At 38.0% G+C, this 19488-nt stretch overlaps 1 protein-coding gene across 1 annotated transcript; it reads right to left on the bottom strand.

Annotated features, from left to right (window-relative positions):
* Positions 1-13: 13 nt before the first annotated feature.
* On the bottom strand, positions 14-18297 carry LOC101463744 (zinc finger protein 654). The gene is made up of 12 exons (XM_004555561.4): positions 18096-18297; positions 14444-14589; positions 13833-13914; positions 13486-13621; positions 12573-12775; positions 11247-11383; positions 10236-10377; positions 9690-9974; positions 8209-9546; positions 2527-3302; positions 1276-2351; positions 14-1168 (listed from the first exon to the last, which is right to left on the bottom strand). Exons 1-12 carry the CDS (start codon positions 18219-18221, stop codon positions 1164-1166), a joined length of 4452 nt encoding a protein of 1483 aa, XP_004555618.1. The 5' UTR covers positions 18222-18297; the 3' UTR covers positions 14-1163.
* Between the last annotated feature and the right edge of the window lie 1191 nt (positions 18298-19488).

Raw genomic sequence — 19488 nt, 5'->3', positions numbered from 1 at the left:
ACACTAGAGGGCAGAGGTTTAGTTTGTTTATTCAAACAAATTTCATCACTTTTTTTCTTTAAGAAAAATAGATGGGGAATCAATACCTTTACAAATCCAATCTATTGACATTTGTACATATAAATAAGCAGGTTTAAGTGCATCGTCTTATATAAACATTACATCAAAAAGGTATTAAACAGATCAACCACCTGAAAGGTTCATATATGATAAATGTGAAATACTCTACATAAAGAAATGCACAATCATTGTTTAAACCAACTTAAAAGAATAAAAACTTTAAAGCAAGCTGGTACTGTATTAGTTACATGGTTTTTATCATCCTACAGTGTGAACACTGATTCAGTCTTGGCACTAACAGAATTGTGAGTAATGCATACGCTGTACAGAAAGTTTGACAAAATGAAGGCAGATTTACATTGTTTCAAATGTTTTGGCCACGGCCCTAATACATAATTGTATCGCAACTAGAGAAATTTAATAAAGGCAACCCCAGTCCCACCCAACTGCTACCCACATGATTTTCTTAGTTTAAAATGTGCATTTGTGACAGGGGTTTTAAGGACTTATTTAGAAAATAGATTTTACAGTGTACAAAAGTTACGATGATGCAGCCATCTGATATCCACCTTTACAGTCATGTCTAGTAAGTTCTCAAGTGCTCTACGATACAAACTAAGTGGTCTATGCCTCATTTGGAAGACCACAGAACATACATGTTGTTTGCACACTGCAATTCACACCTCCAATGATGAACTGTGTGTAGAATTCATTCTCTTATCCAGTCTCCAAAGACTCGTGAACACCACAGCAGAGGGAATGGGTCCATTATTCAGATTCCCGTTACCTGACAATTAGTGTATTTCCCAAATTTACATGGACTTGACAAAGTCAGCAGGTCAAATTAGCTTTAAAAAAAAAAAAAAAAAAAAAAAAAAAAAAAAAAAAAGGGTGAATAAATATTGTGTGTAGTTTCAACCCAAATTTGGTTTTTAGGTACTTTAGGTACTAGGTATTTTCTGGTTTACATCTCCTTTGCCTTAAGCACTATGACTGATCATTAAGAAAGGATTTTAGTGTTTAGTTGTCATGAAGGACCTTCCTGAGCCAAGTAACAGAAATAGCCATTCCAATTGCAGCAACTCTTCACACTCCTGCAAATATTAACCTAAAAAACAGCAAGGGGAAAAACAGTTACTGGTTGTTCAAGGTAATAAAAAAAACAACAAAAAAAAAAACAACACAGGGTCAGAAAATGGAGTTAAGCAAACTTACTTTCATCATCTGAATCAAAGCCAAAGAGGGAAGAGCACGTGTTGAGGGCTTTGTGTTTCTGCAACTCCTCCAGACTGCTGTAAGAGGAAAGGCATTTATCACAGCGATGTCTGATCTTATGCTCGGGGGCCACATCCTCCACCTGCTGCTCCTTTTCTGGATCAGGGTCCTTCTTTTTCTTATGACTCCAATAAATGATTTTCTTGGGAGCATCATCAGTGGACCTCCTTTTGCGCATTGAAAGCACAGATTCATCCAGGTAGGTGGATGGAGGTGGCCGGATGAAAGGGGCCTTAACAAAAGTTGCGTAGGAGGGATCTTCGGGCTTGAAGGTTTTGTGCTCAGGAATGTGTGGCTCTGCTATATTCTGTTGGACTCCCTCGGCCAAAGTAGAAATATCTTCAAGATCTCTGACGTTTAAAGGGTCTACCTCGACAGTAGTTGGTCTTTTTCGACATCTTTTGGTGGGAGTCGCTGAAGCAGCGTTAGTGTGAGAAGTGGACATGAACCCCTCTGAAACATTTCTTTTCACATCTTCATATCCATTGATGGTAGGTTTGGTATCATCTGTGTGCTGATCTGCAACAGTTTTCTCTGAATAGTTATCAGACTTAAGAAGATTATTGTTTTGCGCATTTATTCCACCAGTCTCACCATCAGTTTTGTTTATTAGTGTGAGATCCTCAACACGAGAGGCCTCACCATCAGGAATGGGACTCTCCTGCTGCCCCTTTTTACTCTGTAGCCATATCTCCTCGACCTTCACTCTCTGTTTCCATGGAGCTTCAGCGCTTTCCTTTATCAGTTTGCTGGGTCCCAATTCTAGCTCGTCTTTCTGCGGGACTGGGACATAGTGCCTCCATTCATGGTCATATAGACCCAGATAACTTGAGAAAAGTTTCTCACAGCCACTGAAAGGACACTGAGGTCGGAAGGGCTGGTGGGTATTTACGTGATCCTTTAATTCCTGCTGTGTCACAAAGCGCTGCTTACACTCTAGATGGTAGCAGAAGTGTGGAAGAGGACTACTGTGGCTCTTCATGTGGTCCTTATAATGCTGAAGAAACTGAATCTGCCTGTTGAGAGAGAAAAAAAACCGTGCGCAACATGCTGAATCAACTTCCCAAATTCAAACCCTTTAACTGTACATGTATGGAGTCTTTTAGTGTTTTACAATCAGTTAAGAGACCGTTTTTTTTTTTTTTTTTTTTTTTTTTTTAAAATATCTGCAGTTATTTAAAGTTCTCTTACCTGAGGCAGAGGGTGCACTTGTGTTTGGCCCAAACAAAAGTCTTCTCTAGCACCTTGTCTTCAGTAATATGGCATTTGATAGCATGCTTTGTTAGTGTGTTGGTCATCCTCAAGAATACTCTATCGCAGGAGTCAGACGGGCACAAGTGGTATGTGATGTCTGCACCACAAGCATTTTCTCCCGCAGGCGTCTCCTGCCCCTCTTCTTCAATCACAGATGGATTACTTACAATTACCAGGCCTTCTTTAATGATTACCTGCTCATCCTTAAAGTCGATCTGTTTGAATATATTTGTGTTAGGTTTTTTGCATTTTTTGTGAAGCACAGATGTCTTCTTGATGAGGGTACGGAGGTTCCTGATGATTCGTTCTTCCCTCTTGAGATGTGACACTTTAGCTTTGCTTCCGGGTCTCTGTCCAAAAGTTTCGCCCTCAGAAATAGTCTGTTTTTTATCCCAAGGCTTACACTTATTTCCTGCATTGTCTATTACTCCATTAGCAGCTTGAGCATTTTCAATGGATGGCTCCTTATTAGAAGATTTTTGTTTGCACATTGTATCAATGTGCTCAAGAATGTGCTTTTTGGCAAAAGGAAGCTGTTTGAAGCGTTTTCCGCAGAGAATGCATTTTAGTTTCCTACTTTTGAGGTGCGAGAGAGCATGTCTCATAACATTCAAGCCTTTGTAGTCTTTGCCACAGAATGTGCAGTAGTGGGACAAATGAGAATATTGTTGAGTACGGAGAGCCCTGTCCTTCCATGTTCTCTTAACTTTTACCTGAAAAAGAGAAAAGTCAAATCAGAGCTGGAAGCAGCAGAGCATCAATTCACATTTCACTGCATGCAAAACTGTACTTCTCCTGAAGTGTATATGTGCAATCAAATGCAACCTAATATGAAGAAAAGAGAACATACTTCAAATATCTCCCTGTAATAATTGACTTTCATAACAACATTTCTTAAATTACAGTACTGTGCAAAAGTCTGTGGTCCCCAGTAGGGCTGCCACAAACGATTATTTTGATAGTCGACTAGTCACCGATTATTTATGCGATTAGTCGACTAATCAGATCATCATCCACTGGACGTAAAACTACAGCTTATTGCACCAGCAGCATCTGCTCTTATATAACTATCATTAGCTTACAGCTTTAAGCTTTTAAGGTGCTAACTAAAAATAAAGACAAGATGATAGTTTATTAATTTTTAATGAAATTTGCAGATTGTTTCGGTAAAGTTTAATAAACTCCTTGCTATCTAAAATATAACAGGACACCGGAGTATATTCTCCAGCATCTCACACTTCTGATAATCAGCTGTCTGCTTGACGTTTATTCAGCTGTGTAAAAACTATAACTTTAATCTCAGCCAAACCGATTTACTCAGGAACAAATAAAATACTAATAAAAAGCCAAACAATAACATTTTTAATTTATCTAAGTGACTCATATATATTTAACCTGAGTCGCGAAAGACGGCGGTGGGTTTGAAAACAATTTGCCGGGAGTCCGGTGTTCTCACGGCGCTAGTGACCTAGCCCCCGGCTAGCTATCGAGCTAGTGGGTAACAGACGTCTCCGAAAACGTCGGAGCGCTTTTGAAAATATGTGGTGTCCTGATAAACTGAGCAGATATTTGAGGTTTACACAGCTACATTCTCGCCTGAAAATATGTTAAACGTTTATTTTGTGACCCAGAAAGAATAATAAGAGTAATATTAAAACTAACTAGCTACCGCCATTGTTGGAAACTAAGCTGGGCCGCGCTATGAATTCTGGGACACAGCTGCTTCTTCTTCTTCGGGGTTTAACGGCAGCTGGCATCCTTGTACATGCTGTGCTGCCATCTTCTGTTTCAGTCCGTTATTACACTCTTAAATCCTGCTATTATTCCTGTGTCTTTTGCGATCTTACAAAGCTTCAAACGACACGTCGACTATTAAATCAGTCGTCGACGATTTTGATAGTCGACGTAATCGTGACTAGTCGACAAATCGTGGCAGCCCTAGTCCCCAGCAGTGATGGGATTAACGGCGTTACAAGCAACGGCGTTTCTAATGGTCATTAGAAAAGCCTACCAGATCGTCTACCAGAAAGTGATTGGTGCCCGCGGGAGCGCGCGCGCTGCTTAAGATTACAAAGCAACAAGGTGATATGTACCAGTTTTTAAATTGTGTTGATAGGCCACGCAAAAGTCTGAGTCATGATAAAGAATATATATGCATGTTTTTTCCTGAATAGTTTCGTCACGTTAACGTCTAAGGACAGCGCTAGCAAGCACTCTCTGCTTAAGACCAAAAAAACAAACAAACAAAACAGCCCGTTCGTGTTGGTGGAAAAATGCACCATGTCGACCAATCAAAAATGATATGGCAAAATGACATTTGGTTTAGGAAGATGGAAGTTTTAGGAGTGTGTTGGGATGAAATATTATTTTACATTCATAATCTAGGTTACAAGTAGAGCTGGGCGATAGAACGATAACGATATGTATCGCGATATAACTTTTACTCGATAGAGAAATTAAGCTATCGCGATAGACCTCGCCGCTCTTGTCCTCTTAAAAAAAAAAAAAAAAAAAAAAAAAAAAGGTCAGCCAATCCAAATTAAGTAGCACAGAGCCGAACCAATCACAGCCGCAGCGTCACGTCGCGTGACTTGTTACTTACAGCACAAGTGCCAAGCCGCACATGTGTTTGTTTGGGAAGCAGCCAGCGGGTAATGGAGAGAGCGCGTAATGGAGGAAATGAGTGTGCCGACTAGAAAAATCAACCGAGCGTGACCGAAGAGAAAACAGATGATGGTTCCAATGCCGGAGAGATTGTTGAACGGAAGAGCCATAGAAGTTCCGTAGTGTGAAGGTATTTCGGCTATTTCAAGTCTGACAAAAAACAGAGTAGCGTGCACTGTAAATTGTGCCGAAAGCAAGTCTGGAAATACAATGAACTGGTGCATGCGTCACACTGTGCGCCACGTTATTGTTTCGGTGAAATGAATTTCTACAATACTGTTAATTCTACTCTCTGCAGTGTTTAAATGCTTACATATACACACAGTTACTGTCCGTCCACACATACGACTCGGTTCTGCTTCTATGCCCCAGCTTTGTTTACTTTTTCCCACCGAGGCTTCTAGACTTCTGATTGGCCAACATTTCTGCACGGTTAGGAATCTAGCACCACCTGCTGCTTTGGCATGTTCATAGCAGCGTTTTCCTTCATTTCTGCCTTTATGTGTGGACGGGATTATTTTTTAAAACGAAAACGGAAAATCTCAGTTTTCAAAAATACCCGTGTACGTGTGGACGTAGCCTCAGTCTCTGACTGGAAGCGCTAATTCGTCATTCGGCTTTTGTCAGACTAAAGTAACTGTTAAAACTGTTTGAAAAGCTCAGCTATACAACAAGGAGAGATTGAGAATTTCCTTTTAGTTCTCAGTTTATTTGATATTGACAAAAGTTAGTCAGTTTTGTCTGTTCTTCTGTAAAACAAACTAAGATTTATTTTTAGAATTAATATTTTGTTTCTAAGTGGAATTGACAATTTAGTAGTCTGTTTCGTTTGTTCTATTTTGAAACTTAAACGCTTTAGTGGCTGCCTTTTGTGTAGTTTGCAATATTTGCCTTTATTTATCTGAAAAAGTCTCATGTTCCTTAAGTACATCTACCCTGTTGAACTTATTATGGGAAATAAATATTTAAATAAAAATAAGCTGCTGATTATTTCACATTTTACTTGTGAGCAACGGCACATTTAAATCTTACAAATATAGTTATTTGGCTTATATCGTGATAGATATCGTTATCGCCTGAAATGAAAAAAACATATCGTGATATGAAAAAATCTCATATCGCCCAGCTCTAGTTACTAGTCATAATCCTTATTATTACTGTTGCATCACTTATGATTTATCATTATTATCATTTCATTGACACATTTAGTATAACTACATTATATTAATAAATAATAACACCTGAAATACCGACTTTAATATAACTACATTATATTAATAAATAATAACACCTGAAATACCGACTTTAATATAACTACATTATATTAATAAATAATAACATCTGAAATACCGACTTTAATATAACTACATTATATTAATAAATAATAAATGTGTCAATGAAATGATAATAATGATAAATCATAAGTGATGCAACAGTAATAATAAGGATTATGACTAGTAACCTAGATTATGAATGTAAAATAATATTTCATCCCGACAAGTGACGGCGAGAGAGACGGAGGGAGAGACAGACAGACAGCAGAAAAAGAGAGAGAGCGAGTTTTGAGATTTCTGACATTTAGCATGTTTGGAGTGTGTAGTTAATGTGTTGTCTTGTGTAGTTAGTGTGTAGTGTTGCGGATAGTTTTGTGTTGTGTGTCAGAACAACGAGGTGACTGCTATCTCCAGGTAGAAAACAGGAGTGATACACCTGCTGCTGTCAGACCTGCAGGTATCAGGCTGTATGTTCTCCTTTATAATGGACAGAAATTATTTTTTTGGAGTGGCACAAATAATTTGTGTGGCATCGTATTGAATGCAGAACAGCTGATTGTTCTGTCAATAGTTTGAAATGGTTATTTTAAAAAAAGAGAGTAAAAGGTAAAAAGCTGCAAATAACTTGTTTGCAAAACTTGTGCATAGGCTTTTAAAACTGACAATTTATATTTGCATTTAAAGTTATGAAATATGATTCAATAAACATGTTTGTGGTTGTTACAATAAAAAATATAACTTTTTCTACTCAGATTTTATGTTTTATGTCTGATTTTAGATCAATTGTGTTAATATAGTATCTCAAAATGAAAGCATAACTGTAAATTCAGACACGTGAGGTTGTGCTGGAAAGAATGATACAAAACAAGGCAAATAAATAGTTTTTAAAGGTGAAATGTAGAGGGAAAATCAAAAGTGGTTAAAATGGCTAATTATACCCTGGACCCCAGAGGATTAAACTTTTTTTTTTCTAAAGTAGCAATAGTTACTTTTCAAGTAATTAATTACTTTTAGAATCTTGTAGCTCAGTTACTTTTTTGAAGAAGTAACTAGTAACTATAATTAATTACTTTTTAAAGTAACTTGCCCAACACTGGTCTCCAGTGATACTGGGTTAACTGTCAAAACTGATCCTATTATAAATGCAGAAAAGTCTGGTCATAGTTTGAGTCATCATACAATACCATGCAGAAAGTATCTGATTGGCAGTGGCTTAATTTTCAGCATGACAATGACCCCAAACACTCTGTCAGTGCAGAAAAGTGTACCTGACTAGAAAAAACACTCAGTGGAACACTATCAATCATGGATTGCCTTCTCCAGAACCTGGACCTCAACATTATTGAATGAAGTGTAGATCATCTTGACAAAGAATAGAACAAAAGGCAACCACCATCCAAAGAGGAGCTTTGAATGTCCTGGGAGAACTATTCCTGAAGACTACTTAAAGAAACCACAGGAAAACTTGCCTAAGAGAGTTCAAGAATAGAGGTGTTCATACCAAATATTGACTTTAATTGACTTGCTAGAATTGTACAAACTTTGTTTCTGCCTGTATTTCCATGGGTGTGCATGTTTAAATAAATCACTGCATCCCTTTCCTCTTTCGCATCCCAGCAAAAAACAATAAGGGAGGCTTGAGACACTTGCACAGTAATGTAAATATGGAGAAATAACTAACCTCAATGTTTGTTGTTTCTGTTTCAACTGACGGATGGGGTTCCTCTTCATTGCTGCCATTAAGGTCCTCAGATGCTGTAGATTCTGGCGGTTGAGGATTTTCACTGTCAGGTGATTTGGATTTAAAGGAGTAACTGTGAAAGAGTTCTACTGGACAATCCAATAACTCCAATAGTGGACCATCAAGGTCCACAGGATCAGCTTCAGCAATACCGATAGCAGCTTGATTCTCAATGGGTGGACCTTCACAAAGTTTGGATTCCACCTGTGTTTGAGATTCCTCTTGGGATGGTTCACTTAAAGTGTTATGACAATCAAGGCCATTATGTTCTCCATTTTCTTTCTTAGGGCCCATCATCTTCTCGAGTTGATATGCTCTCTGTTCGCTTTTGATTTCAAAGGCCAAATCAGGATGTTCTCCATTCTCCTTAAAGTCTGTCATCTGCTCAAATTCATTGTCTTTCAGGTCTTTCATCTGCCTATCATTCTTAATTTCATAAAACAAATCATTATGTTCTCCATTTTCTCTGTTCAAGTGCCCAAGTTGGTTCTCTTTCTGGTCACTCATTTCAAGCTCACAGTTCAGTTGAGGCATATTCTGCTCTTTGTCTTCTGTGTCCATTTTTTTCTCAAATCCATACTCCTCCTTGTTAAGGTATATTTCATTATCGGGATATGAGAGTTCCAGTTTTGATAATGGCTTCCTTCCCCGTTTTCTCCCTCTAACTTTGACCTTTTTCTCTGTCACTGCCTGTACCAGCTCCAGTCTTGGAAGACCTTGCAACCATCTTTTCTTTTGACCTTTTCTTTTCAAAATTTTGCTCTTAACACATCTAGACAAGTATTCCCTATTGCGGTTCAGAGGGAGACTTACAGAAGAATTTTCCTTGTTAGTGTGATTGCGCCTTAGTGAGTACACAGAGTTATTACCTAAAGAGGTTGATTTGACATTGTATTTGATCTCTGGATCATCACCTATTTCAAACTCATCATCAGACCGAGGCCGTTTTCTCCGTCGTAGCCTTTTTCTCCATTTCCTCCTCTTCAGAGAATCATTATCCGACAGTGCAACACGTTTTCCAGCCTCTCCATCTACAGTTTGCTCTTCTGGAAGGTTCACAAATCCAGCTTCAGTGCAGTTGCAAGAGATGGAGTCTTGAGTGCATGACTCATTTACACAGTTACTTTTTAGTAGTTCTTCACTATATGCCTTCTCCTCTTCCATCTCGTCGAGAACAGCAGCAGTCACAACCTTATCATTCATTAACTCTAAACAATGTGTCCTAAGGGTCAGGAAGTTCCAAAATTCAGGGTCAAAACATAGGCGCTCCTTTAGCATCTGGGAAAAGAAAAAAAAAAACAAAAAAAAAAAAAAAACAACAATCATGCAAAACACAGTTGTAAACAAATCACACAGTTATAATATCGAAATATAGCCCATATCAGATAAAGTTCAACATATATCGCATCACCCCCTCTAACCTGAAGAATATGAAAGCGAACACAGGTCCGGACAGGGTTGCTGTGGGGATGCGGCTCCTGATCAGGATGCATGTAAAGCAGGGAGACAGTTCGGTATGCCTCCAAGCTTCGTTCCTGGCAAAACACAAGAAGGGCACACGCTCGACAGACCTCCAGGTCATGGGGCAGCAGGAAGGCAATTGTCTTGCAAACGAGTGACCGGGTTACAGTGTCAGCCTGCATGTCACACAGCTGCAGGGCCCTGGCGCAAAGCTCCACGCAAACTTGAATTCCATCACCACCCAGCTATTCAAAAGGAAATAAACACAGATGAATAAATCTGATTAAAACAGATATAAGAATCAAATCAAAAGGAAAAAAATATTCAATTGCCAATTGTAAATGTCTGCAGTACTTACATTTTTAACAGTTTAACCAAAGCATTTAACTAATATTTAACAGTATTAAAAACACAACTTTAAACTGTTTCTGTACACTATAGACAGTGTACAGAAACTGTTACGATTTAACAGGGCGACAAAAGATGATGCTGCAATGACATCTCACCTCTGTAGTGACCAATTTTATGAAGGGGAAGATGGCTCTGACATTGGTAGCAGAGGAGGCCAGCTGCAAGCACTCAGCTAAGAAGCCTTGTCTGGAGGGATGGGCCCTAAGATACAGTCTGCTCCAGATAAACACCAGGTCCCTGCATAAAGACATATACATCTAGTTCAGGTATGATTTTAATCAGGCAACAACTATGATATTAAGTCAACAAACAGAGAGATGCTAAAGCATTTAAAATAATTAAATAAAGTCATGCACTGTAATGGGGTTATCACTTCAACAACTCACATTACTGCCATATTCAAAGATATGCCCTATACCCAACCCTGCATAATCTGGCTGAAGAAACTGACAGGAGAGAGACACACCATTGTAGTAAAATTGCTATTTCTTTCACTCTATAGTCAATAACCTCCTGCCCAAAAAGTAAAAATATGTTTAAAATATTTCTACTTTTTGCTGTGGCACACCAAAATGTATAATCAAATCCCTTACATTTACTAAAAAAAAAAAGTTCTGTCAAAGGAACTCTCTTAAGAACTCTAAGACTTCTATAACGGAGATGTTGAGAGGGACAGTCAATAAAAAGTTTTTAATAAATGTAAAGCTTTAAGATTTTCCCCCTCACAAGCGCTCCAGAGCTTTTTAGTGCCAGATACAAGGAGACTGGTCAAAAATAAGGAAAGAATAAACAAAGCTAAATTCAGAAAGGGGGCTGGAAAAAAAGACCTGCACAAGAGACCTTAAGCATGCAGTCAAGACAACAGTGCAAGCTTTACTTTCAGTACAAGTTTGATTGTCCTTGAGTGTAACAGAAACCTGAGACATGGTCCCATAGAACATATGTTAAAAGACCCAAAGATGGCAGTTTACAGATGGTACCCATCCAATCTGACAGATCATGGAAGGATCTGCAAAAAGGAATGGGATAAACTACTGAAATCTGGCCTGATAAGCCTATAGAGGGTCTGAATATTTGCTGAATCCTTTATATGAGGTCACACTTACCAGATGTAATACATGTCTCCATTGTGTAGCTGCTGTGTAAGAAAAGCTTTACACAGTGATAACAACAGCTCATCTTTTTCAACACTCTCTGTATTGCAGATTATCTCCACTGCATCACGACCATCTATCTCTGCCATCTAAGGAAGAAGTTAAGAAAATACACATATACATTTATTTATTATAAAACATGTATTATAGTTAATGTATGGCATTCACAAAGCTTTTCATTTGCAAAATGGTCACCTATTATATGTGATACAGTTACATCATATTTACTAATATACTATCCGGTTGTTCAGTCTGACGTCACTAGCCGTGTCTGGACCTAAACTCCGCTGCAGGTCCATATATCAAACGATCACTATGGCATTACTGAGAGTAGAAAAACTGTCTAAAGTCTTTCATCTTTAATAAAATGATCAGCGTTCTGCTCTACCAGGTGTAACAATTGAGTTTAACATCCAGGCATCCATGAAAACAGAATTTATGACATTTAACGGAGTTAGAAGTTAGCAGGGAGTTAGCTCGCTAGCTTCTATCTAAATACAATATAGCATGTCCTGACTGCGGGGTTTTGGAAACAAATTAAAACGTACAGCTCTGTTATCACTTCCAACATCAATGAAGACAGAAAACTAAACAGCAGTGACGTTTGTAGGGTTACTTGAAGTTGGGCTAGCTGGTATATAATGATGTGCTACGTGACCGCTAGCGACACAGCTATGTTAGCATAATATAAACAAGCTAACTTTTTTTTCCACTCGATAAAAGTTAACGTGAGTGTTCTCGGTGGACAGGAACAAATGTAATCGCATGGCAGGATGCTGTAAAAGGACCAACCTTCAGCCAGGAGAACAACTGAGATAATCCATCCACAATACGAGGTTAGTCATTCATATACTGCTGCATGGGCTGGGCTGTAGTTACATCCTAAGGTTTTAAAAACTGAGCTTAAATAAATGATTAGCGGTAATAAAAGCCGAGAGAGGTCAACAGTGATCACTGACTGTTTTAGGAGCTTTTTGAGATCAAATAGAAGAAAATACATAACATTAAACATGTTAACAACACAAAAGCCATATTAAACGCAGACTACTTTAGACCCGGAAGTAGGATCCGTCGCGTCATCACTGAACAACTGGATAGCCTTAACTATTTTCCTGTTTTGGGTTGATTTGAACATAGACTTTAAATACATAGTAGATCAACAAATAAATAAGACTAAATAATGCATTTTTCCCCCCTTTCTTATTCATCCATGTCCATTTTTAGAAACGCCTATCACTAATTCTTTCAAGGTTACTTGTTCTGCTCTTCAATTCTCACCTCCTTGTAAAGGTTTTCATGCAGCGAGGCTTTGTAGAGGCAGGTCAAGTAGGCCTGATGGAAGTATAGATGCTTTCCAGCCTCACGATTTTCCAGGCAGCTTTTAGCAAGAGCCATTGCCTCCTGCATTCGTTCACAGGCCTGCAGATATCGCACTCGCAGCTCCAAGAACACTGGCAATTCTGAGCTCACGTAGTCCTCAACTGCATAGAAGGTAATTACATGTGTTAATGTAAATCTCATGGGATGGGTATTAATATGAACTACCTGCTGAAAATAAAGTCATTGCCTATATTTATATATAAGCAATGACAGTGCAATGTATTATTAAAAACGTGATGATAGATATAATGGTGTATTGAGAACGAAATGTGGTTGCTTTGGGGGGGGGGGGAGAGATGATCATGACAGAAGATGACTGAAACATTTGGTAGATTAGTAACAAAATTTGTTTAATAATGAGTGTATCAGGGTAAGAAGGGGTTGAAATGGGGTTTCTTCAAGAGGCCAGGTCAAGTTTCAGTGATATTACATGCCATTTTCTTATCGTATTCCAAGATGACATACCAAGATTCATCCCACTTAATTTCTTAAGAAGTGATTGCATGAAAAATGACTCCATGCATGAAAAATGATTTTTATACATGGAGTGGTCATCACAGAGCCAGAGAATAACCCTGATGTAATCTTTGGAAGATTTTATGCAGTGGTCCTTTACCATCAATACAAGATCTGGGCAAAAAACTTAATGCAACTCTGTAAATGTGGTGACATTGCCCAAGCTTATTTGAAACTTTATCACAACTTATGTGTGCCTCATCAAATCTAAAGGCAATGCAATGAAATATAAGCATGTATGACTTCTTATTTTGGACAGGCATTGTATTATTTCCTATATGTCACATATGCCTACCGTCGTTTGGTGGCAAATCATCCTCCTTCAGGATTCCCTGTAACACAGGATTTTCCCATGGGCCTCCTACTTTAATAATCTGCTTTACATGCTGAAGGTAGATGTTCCTGTGCCTCATGAGGCGAGTGTGGCAAATCTGCAGAGAAGACGTTCATTCAAAATCTTAATGTTATAGAAGGAAGCTGAGTTAGTCACTATTTTCAATCATAAAACATTGGTGCAAGAAGAAACTGGCAGCAGTTTTGAGACAAGTATTGTTACCTTTAGTTTAAAACTCAGCACCTGTAAAAACACCTGGCTTTTACAAAATTGTACTGTGAATTGACAGTAGGTCAGTTTTTAATCACCTGAAAAGAGTCAAGGATGTCTTTTAAAGGCTCTTCCACAAATTCTTCCTTGCTGAAAAACAGCATGAGTTCAAAGAAGCTCCTGCAAGACAATGACAGAGACATTAGAAAAATATCTCACACCAAGGTCACAACCACCAGAACATGAATGCCTTACAAGTGCTAGTTTTAAAGGAGAGGTGATCAACTCAAAATTGTGCTGCTCATTACCAAATGATTCAAGTTAAAACAATATGTGTCTTTTTCTATTTCAAAGACAGGCAGCAAATACAACTCTGCTATTCCTTTTGGACACGGAGCTCCAGCTCTTCCCAACAGATAAAAAAGGGTTCCATGAATTTATGGTTCACCTCTATTTAAGCTACAGCCTTTAAATTTTATCTGAAAGCATCAACAAACACTGATTTACAGAAAATGTTCTGTACTATTTTCAACACTGATTTTTCACAGTAACTGTCTCACAGTTTTGTTTTAGAAATAACATTTTATGTCGTGTCTCTGCTAGGCAATTAAGAATTTTCGAACCAAATACGTGGGTTCAGCTATTCAAATAAATTTATTTACAATCAATACAGCACATTAAAACAGCTTCCAGTGAACATTGCACTTACAAGGCCAAACTGCTGAGAACATACTGGATGTGCTGACAGTCATCTGTAAAGGCAGTGGTGGCTTTGGTAAAATTGTAGAGTGCGGTCCGCAGCACCTTCAGTTGCGGGAGAGGAACTTGCCATTGCCCTGTGTACTCCTCAACAAGCTGTCCAGGAATGAAACAGAAATGTGAAAGACTTAAATGAATCCTATGCATGACAGCTAAAAGCTGTATGTTTTTCATCCCACATCTAACACAGTTTACAACAGAAAGGTTTACGCTGCCAAAAGTTAAAAACAAGTAATATATAGAAAATAGTAGGGCTGAACGATATATCGCATTTGCGATAATATCGCGACATGATCAAGTGCAATTTTCTAACCGCAAAGGCTGCGATTATACTCTGGACATGTCCAAATTCATGGGCTGCATCCTCCTGAGGCCGCATTTGTAGACCGATTACGTCACAGCGACGCGCCGAAGGCTGTCCAAATTACTACCATATCCCAGAATTCATAGCGCGGCCCAGCCAAACTCCAGTTTCCAACAATGGCGGCCGCTACTAAGTTTTAAAATGACTCATACTAATCTTTCTGGGTCACAAAATAAACTTTTAAAATATTTTCAGGCGAGAAAGTAGTTGTGTAAACATCAAATATCTGCTCGGTTTATCAAGATATCCCATATTTGCAAAAGTGCTTCGACGTTTTCAGAGGCGTCTGCTACCCACCAGCTCGACAGCTAGCCGGGAGCTCGAGGGTTACTGATGCGGCCGAGAACGGCACAACTCCCGGCACATCATTTTCAGATCACCGCGGAGTTTCGCTGCTCGGGTTAAACGTAATATATAAGTCACTTAGACAACCTAAAAATGTTATTGTTGGGCTTTTTTCAGTGTTTTGTTTGTTCGTGAGTAAATCGGTTTGGCTGAGATTAAAGTTATTAGATTAGATAAAATAAAACTTTATTAATCCCCCGGGTGGGTTCCTCCTTGGTTTTCACACAGCTGACTAAACGTCAAACAGAAAACTTATTAAACAGAAGTATGAGACAGTCGAGAATTTACGCCAGTGTCTGGTTATATTTTAGATAGCAAGAAGCAGACGGCCGAGTTTATTAAACTCCACCGAGACAGCGGTGACGCTAATCAGAACTAGCCTTCTGATTCAGAAGGCTAGACCGTCCAATTTCACGCCTTTAAATTTTAAAGGCGTGTTTGTGTGTGTGTTTATACAATTGCTATTATGTTTGCACTTTATGTGTAATGTTACTGACTGCAGAGATCAGTAAGATGTGTGTATTTTTTATTTATTAGTTTTATTTATTTAATATTATTTTTTAATTGAATGACTGTCTAGTAGTTCACAGATGTCGAAAAACTGAGTGTGGTAAAGCCACTGATTTTTTTTATGTATATTTCTGCAATCTGCACATTGTACTGACTTTCATTTTAATGTTTACACCAGGGTTCCTTGTCAGCACTTTATGCTCAGATGTTTGTAAGCTAAAAATAAACTATTGTGTATGTTCAAATATACTGTTGTGATTGAAGAAGTTAAATAAAAATGTCAGTCATCAATTCATGCATCACCTCATGTCATCATAACAGAGGTCTGTCTTCCAGGAAAGAACAGTTTAAAATTAATGTAATATAGTATTGGCCATACTATATGATGTATTGCTTGTCTTTGTTTAATAATATAGAAGAAAAAGACCTTAAAAAATAATCGCATATCGCATCGCAATCGCAATATTGGGGCAAAAAAAAATCGCAATTAGATTATTTTCCATAATCGTTCAGCCCTAGAAAATAGTGATTTGATATGAAATGGTGGAACTCATTATCCGTCCACACTGCACATCAGAGTACTAATGTTTTAACAATACACTACGATCAAAACCAAGAAGAATTCTAACTGACATTGTTTGGATAATAAAGACAGCTGGTGGATGTGCTGTGTGAATATGAACACAAATTGGATCTTAGAACCAAAGTATAAGAACGTAAATAAGACACACTGTAACACAATCAAATAGAAATGTTCATTAGAATGCACATTTCTATTTGACATCTCCATTAGACATTTATTGTATGGATGTCTAACACATTTGTTAGACTATCACCCAATCTAAGGTTTGTGCCACAGCTCTCATAACTTAACAGTATTCATAATTATCAAAAAAAATAAATGTTTCTGTAATGGTTAATCCACAAGTATGGCCAAACTCTTTAATTGAAATGATATTTTGTAATGATAAAATATAACTACTGTTATCCTTGAATTTTCAAATTTAGCTTGTTGGTCCAGTGAACCACTAGTGCACCTGAATCAAACAGGCTCTCCTCCACACAGTGCTCATTTATAAAGCACAAGCCCAAACAGGTGGATTTTCCTGGTTCAGTGCAGCTAGCCAACAACAAAGAACCACTAAGTGGGAAATGGAGAGTGAAAATGAACAGTATATCCATGTTTTGTTTTTAAAATAAAAGTCATTGCTACAGACATAGGCAACAGTGACCCTCATACACTGCTTTATAGTTTGTACAAGGTTATTAATTCTGTCTCTAGTTAGCTAACATATAGGCACAAGTGGTTCTACAGATGATCTAAAAACTGAAACTTTAAACACTTATTTCCTAAATCCGCTTTCAAAATAGTGTTAAATCTATGACCATTTGTAGAGTGAGATTCCATGGTGTAAATTAGCCTTAATACGTTTAGTGTTTCATGTCCACTTTAAAACACAGTTTTAGATTACTCATTTCGCAGACACTATAAACTTGTATTCCGTATTTTTTTTTCTTTGTTTTAACCATGTGTATTAATTTCAGTTATACATCATACACCTTTGAGTATAGGTACCATGTGGTAGTTACAGTGTGCCATTTTATTGAGGGATGTTTCTTTTATCCTAAATGTGAAGCATTTTCGCAACTGCGTGTTTGTAAGTATAAGTGCTATAATAGTAAAGTTAATCAACTTTATTAAATTGTAAACTTTAAGTACAGCTACTGGTGGAACTTATGGATTAATTTACGCAATTAAAGCTCCATGCTCTAGGATAGTTAAAAGCCAATTCATCCGACTAGCTATCCAAACGTTTGGCTCCCAGATAAACGCATTCCAAGTGTGTATATGTAAAACAGAGTACTGTTATTCTGGATAGTGAAACAATTCAGTTGCGATTTGGCAGTCAGCTATGGTATTTTTTTCACTTCGAGGGCACCTTGCATTGTGAAAGGAAACCACGCTCCTGCTTTTCCCTAAAAATAACTTACCATTTGTCAGTACGTACGTCTTTTTGCATTTTTATCAACTGATGTCAACTCTAGGCAGCAAGGGTAGAAACTGCTCCATTTCCCTCGTTCATCAAACCTTGTTAAGCCCACAACGTTAATTAGCTTAGCTTTACTATCTAGCTATAAAGCTAACGTCAAACAAAAAAACAAACACTAATACAAAAATAAGACACCCAAAAGTCCAGTTCGTCCCTGTAAACTCTGACTAACTAATTCTGCTCTGTCTCTGATGTGCTATGCCTCCGCCTTAAACACATAACTGCATTAAAAGAGCTGCTCAGGGGCTAGCATTAGCTCTCAAAGCTAGCATCGTTAGCGATAAACAAACGCCGACTCCGTAAATCACAGGATATAAATTCACCCGACATACCTCACAAAACTCAGAGCAATACTCTTTGCTCTTCAGTGACGATTCGCCGCTGCAGTGTTTAGCACACAACGTGTCCAGAGCTAATTCAAGCCCGTCTGTTTCCAAATCACTTTCGTTGTCCGCCATACTGTCTGCCGTATCCAGCGCATACTCAAAGTTGCCAGGTTGGTAAGAAAGCGTCCTCCGATTCCTCACGACAGGATACTAACTACTTGGCAACCGCGCAATTATCCTTGTCACTAACCCTTGTACGTTCCTTGTACGGCTGTTGCCAATAGGAAATCCGGTATGAAAGATGGTACCCACTATGACTTAAAATAGTATTAAATAGCTATTCACTTGTAATAGGGGACTTTGCATAAATCAGTATTTCTTATATAATATATATTACATGTCAGACTCATCCAAAAAAAAATAATTGTAAAACGTGGCTTAAATAATAACAATTACCCACATTTATGACAATAATCTTTCTTTTTTTTTTTAGAATTCCTAATCTAATCCTTAGCAATAAGGACTGCTGGCTCAGCCCAGATCTCGACTTAAGACTAGAGGTGATCGATCGTTTGCTCTTGTTGCACCTGTGCTGTGGAACAATCTCCCGATTGGCATCCGGGCATCTGATTCTATTCATTCTTTTAAATCACAGCTTAAAACATATCTTTTTAAACTTGCCTTCTCCACCTTTTAATTGCTGGTTTGTTTGTTTGTTTGGTTGGTTGCTGTGACCTATTGACCTCTTGTATTAATTCCCTCCTATCTTTCTATTGGTGTCTTTTATTATGGTGGTACAGCTTTTATCTTGCTATTACCCATGTGCTGTAGTCATTCTTATTGGTAGCTTTTATCTATGAACATAACTCGTTATTTTTATTTATCCTTTATCAATGTTTGAACCTTTTATTGTTTTATGTAAAGCACTTTGGTATGCCCAAGGCTTTTAAATGTGCTCTATAAATAAAGATTGTTGTTGTTGTTAGCATGCTGCATCATCAGACAATACATTTTTACAGCTTATTAAGTGAATCTTTAATCACAAAGAGGAATTCGGTTAGAAATTCATAATTAAAAGAGAAGTGAGAAATGTCATTAATTAAAATAATACCTGTTATTTCAATAGGAAGAATGCAGAATGGGACTTAGTCCTACTGCACAGGTGTTATTCACATATAGGTAAATATTACTTCTTCTTTTTGCGGCTGTTCCCTTTAGGGGTCGCCACAGGGCATCATCTGCCTTCACTTCACCCTTTTCCATACCACCTTTCTCCGTCCAGTATATCCAGTATCCCTCTTCTGCACATGTCCAAATCATTGCAGCCTTGCCTCTCAAACTTTTCCTCCAAACCACTTCACCTGAGCTGCCCCTCTGATATACTCATTTCAAATTCTGT

Source organism: Maylandia zebra, linkage group LG16 (assembly GCF_041146795.1).
Source record: "Maylandia zebra isolate NMK-2024a linkage group LG16, Mzebra_GT3a, whole genome shotgun sequence".
Classification (NCBI taxonomy): domain Eukaryota; kingdom Metazoa; phylum Chordata; class Actinopteri; order Cichliformes; family Cichlidae; genus Maylandia; species Maylandia zebra.
Note: the sequence above shows the minus strand (reverse complement) of the source record. Positions and strands in the feature narration are given on the sequence as shown.

What these genes read in the sequence shown, in the direction of transcription:
- LOC101463744 (XM_004555561.4), bottom strand. Translation starts at nt 18,221, where the DNA reads ATGGCGGACAACGAAAGTGATTTGGAAACAGACGGGCTTGAATTAGCT. An exon ending in ATTGCTCTGAGTTTTGTGAG is followed by an intron (nt 14,590 to 18,095) that starts GTATGTCGGGTG and finishes ATTCCTGGACAG; the next exon opens with CTTGTTGAGGAGTACACAGG. An exon ending in TGATTTGCCACCAAACGACG is followed by an intron (nt 12,776 to 13,485) that starts GTAGGCATATGT and finishes CCTTCTATGCAG; the next exon opens with TTGAGGACTACGTGAGCTCA.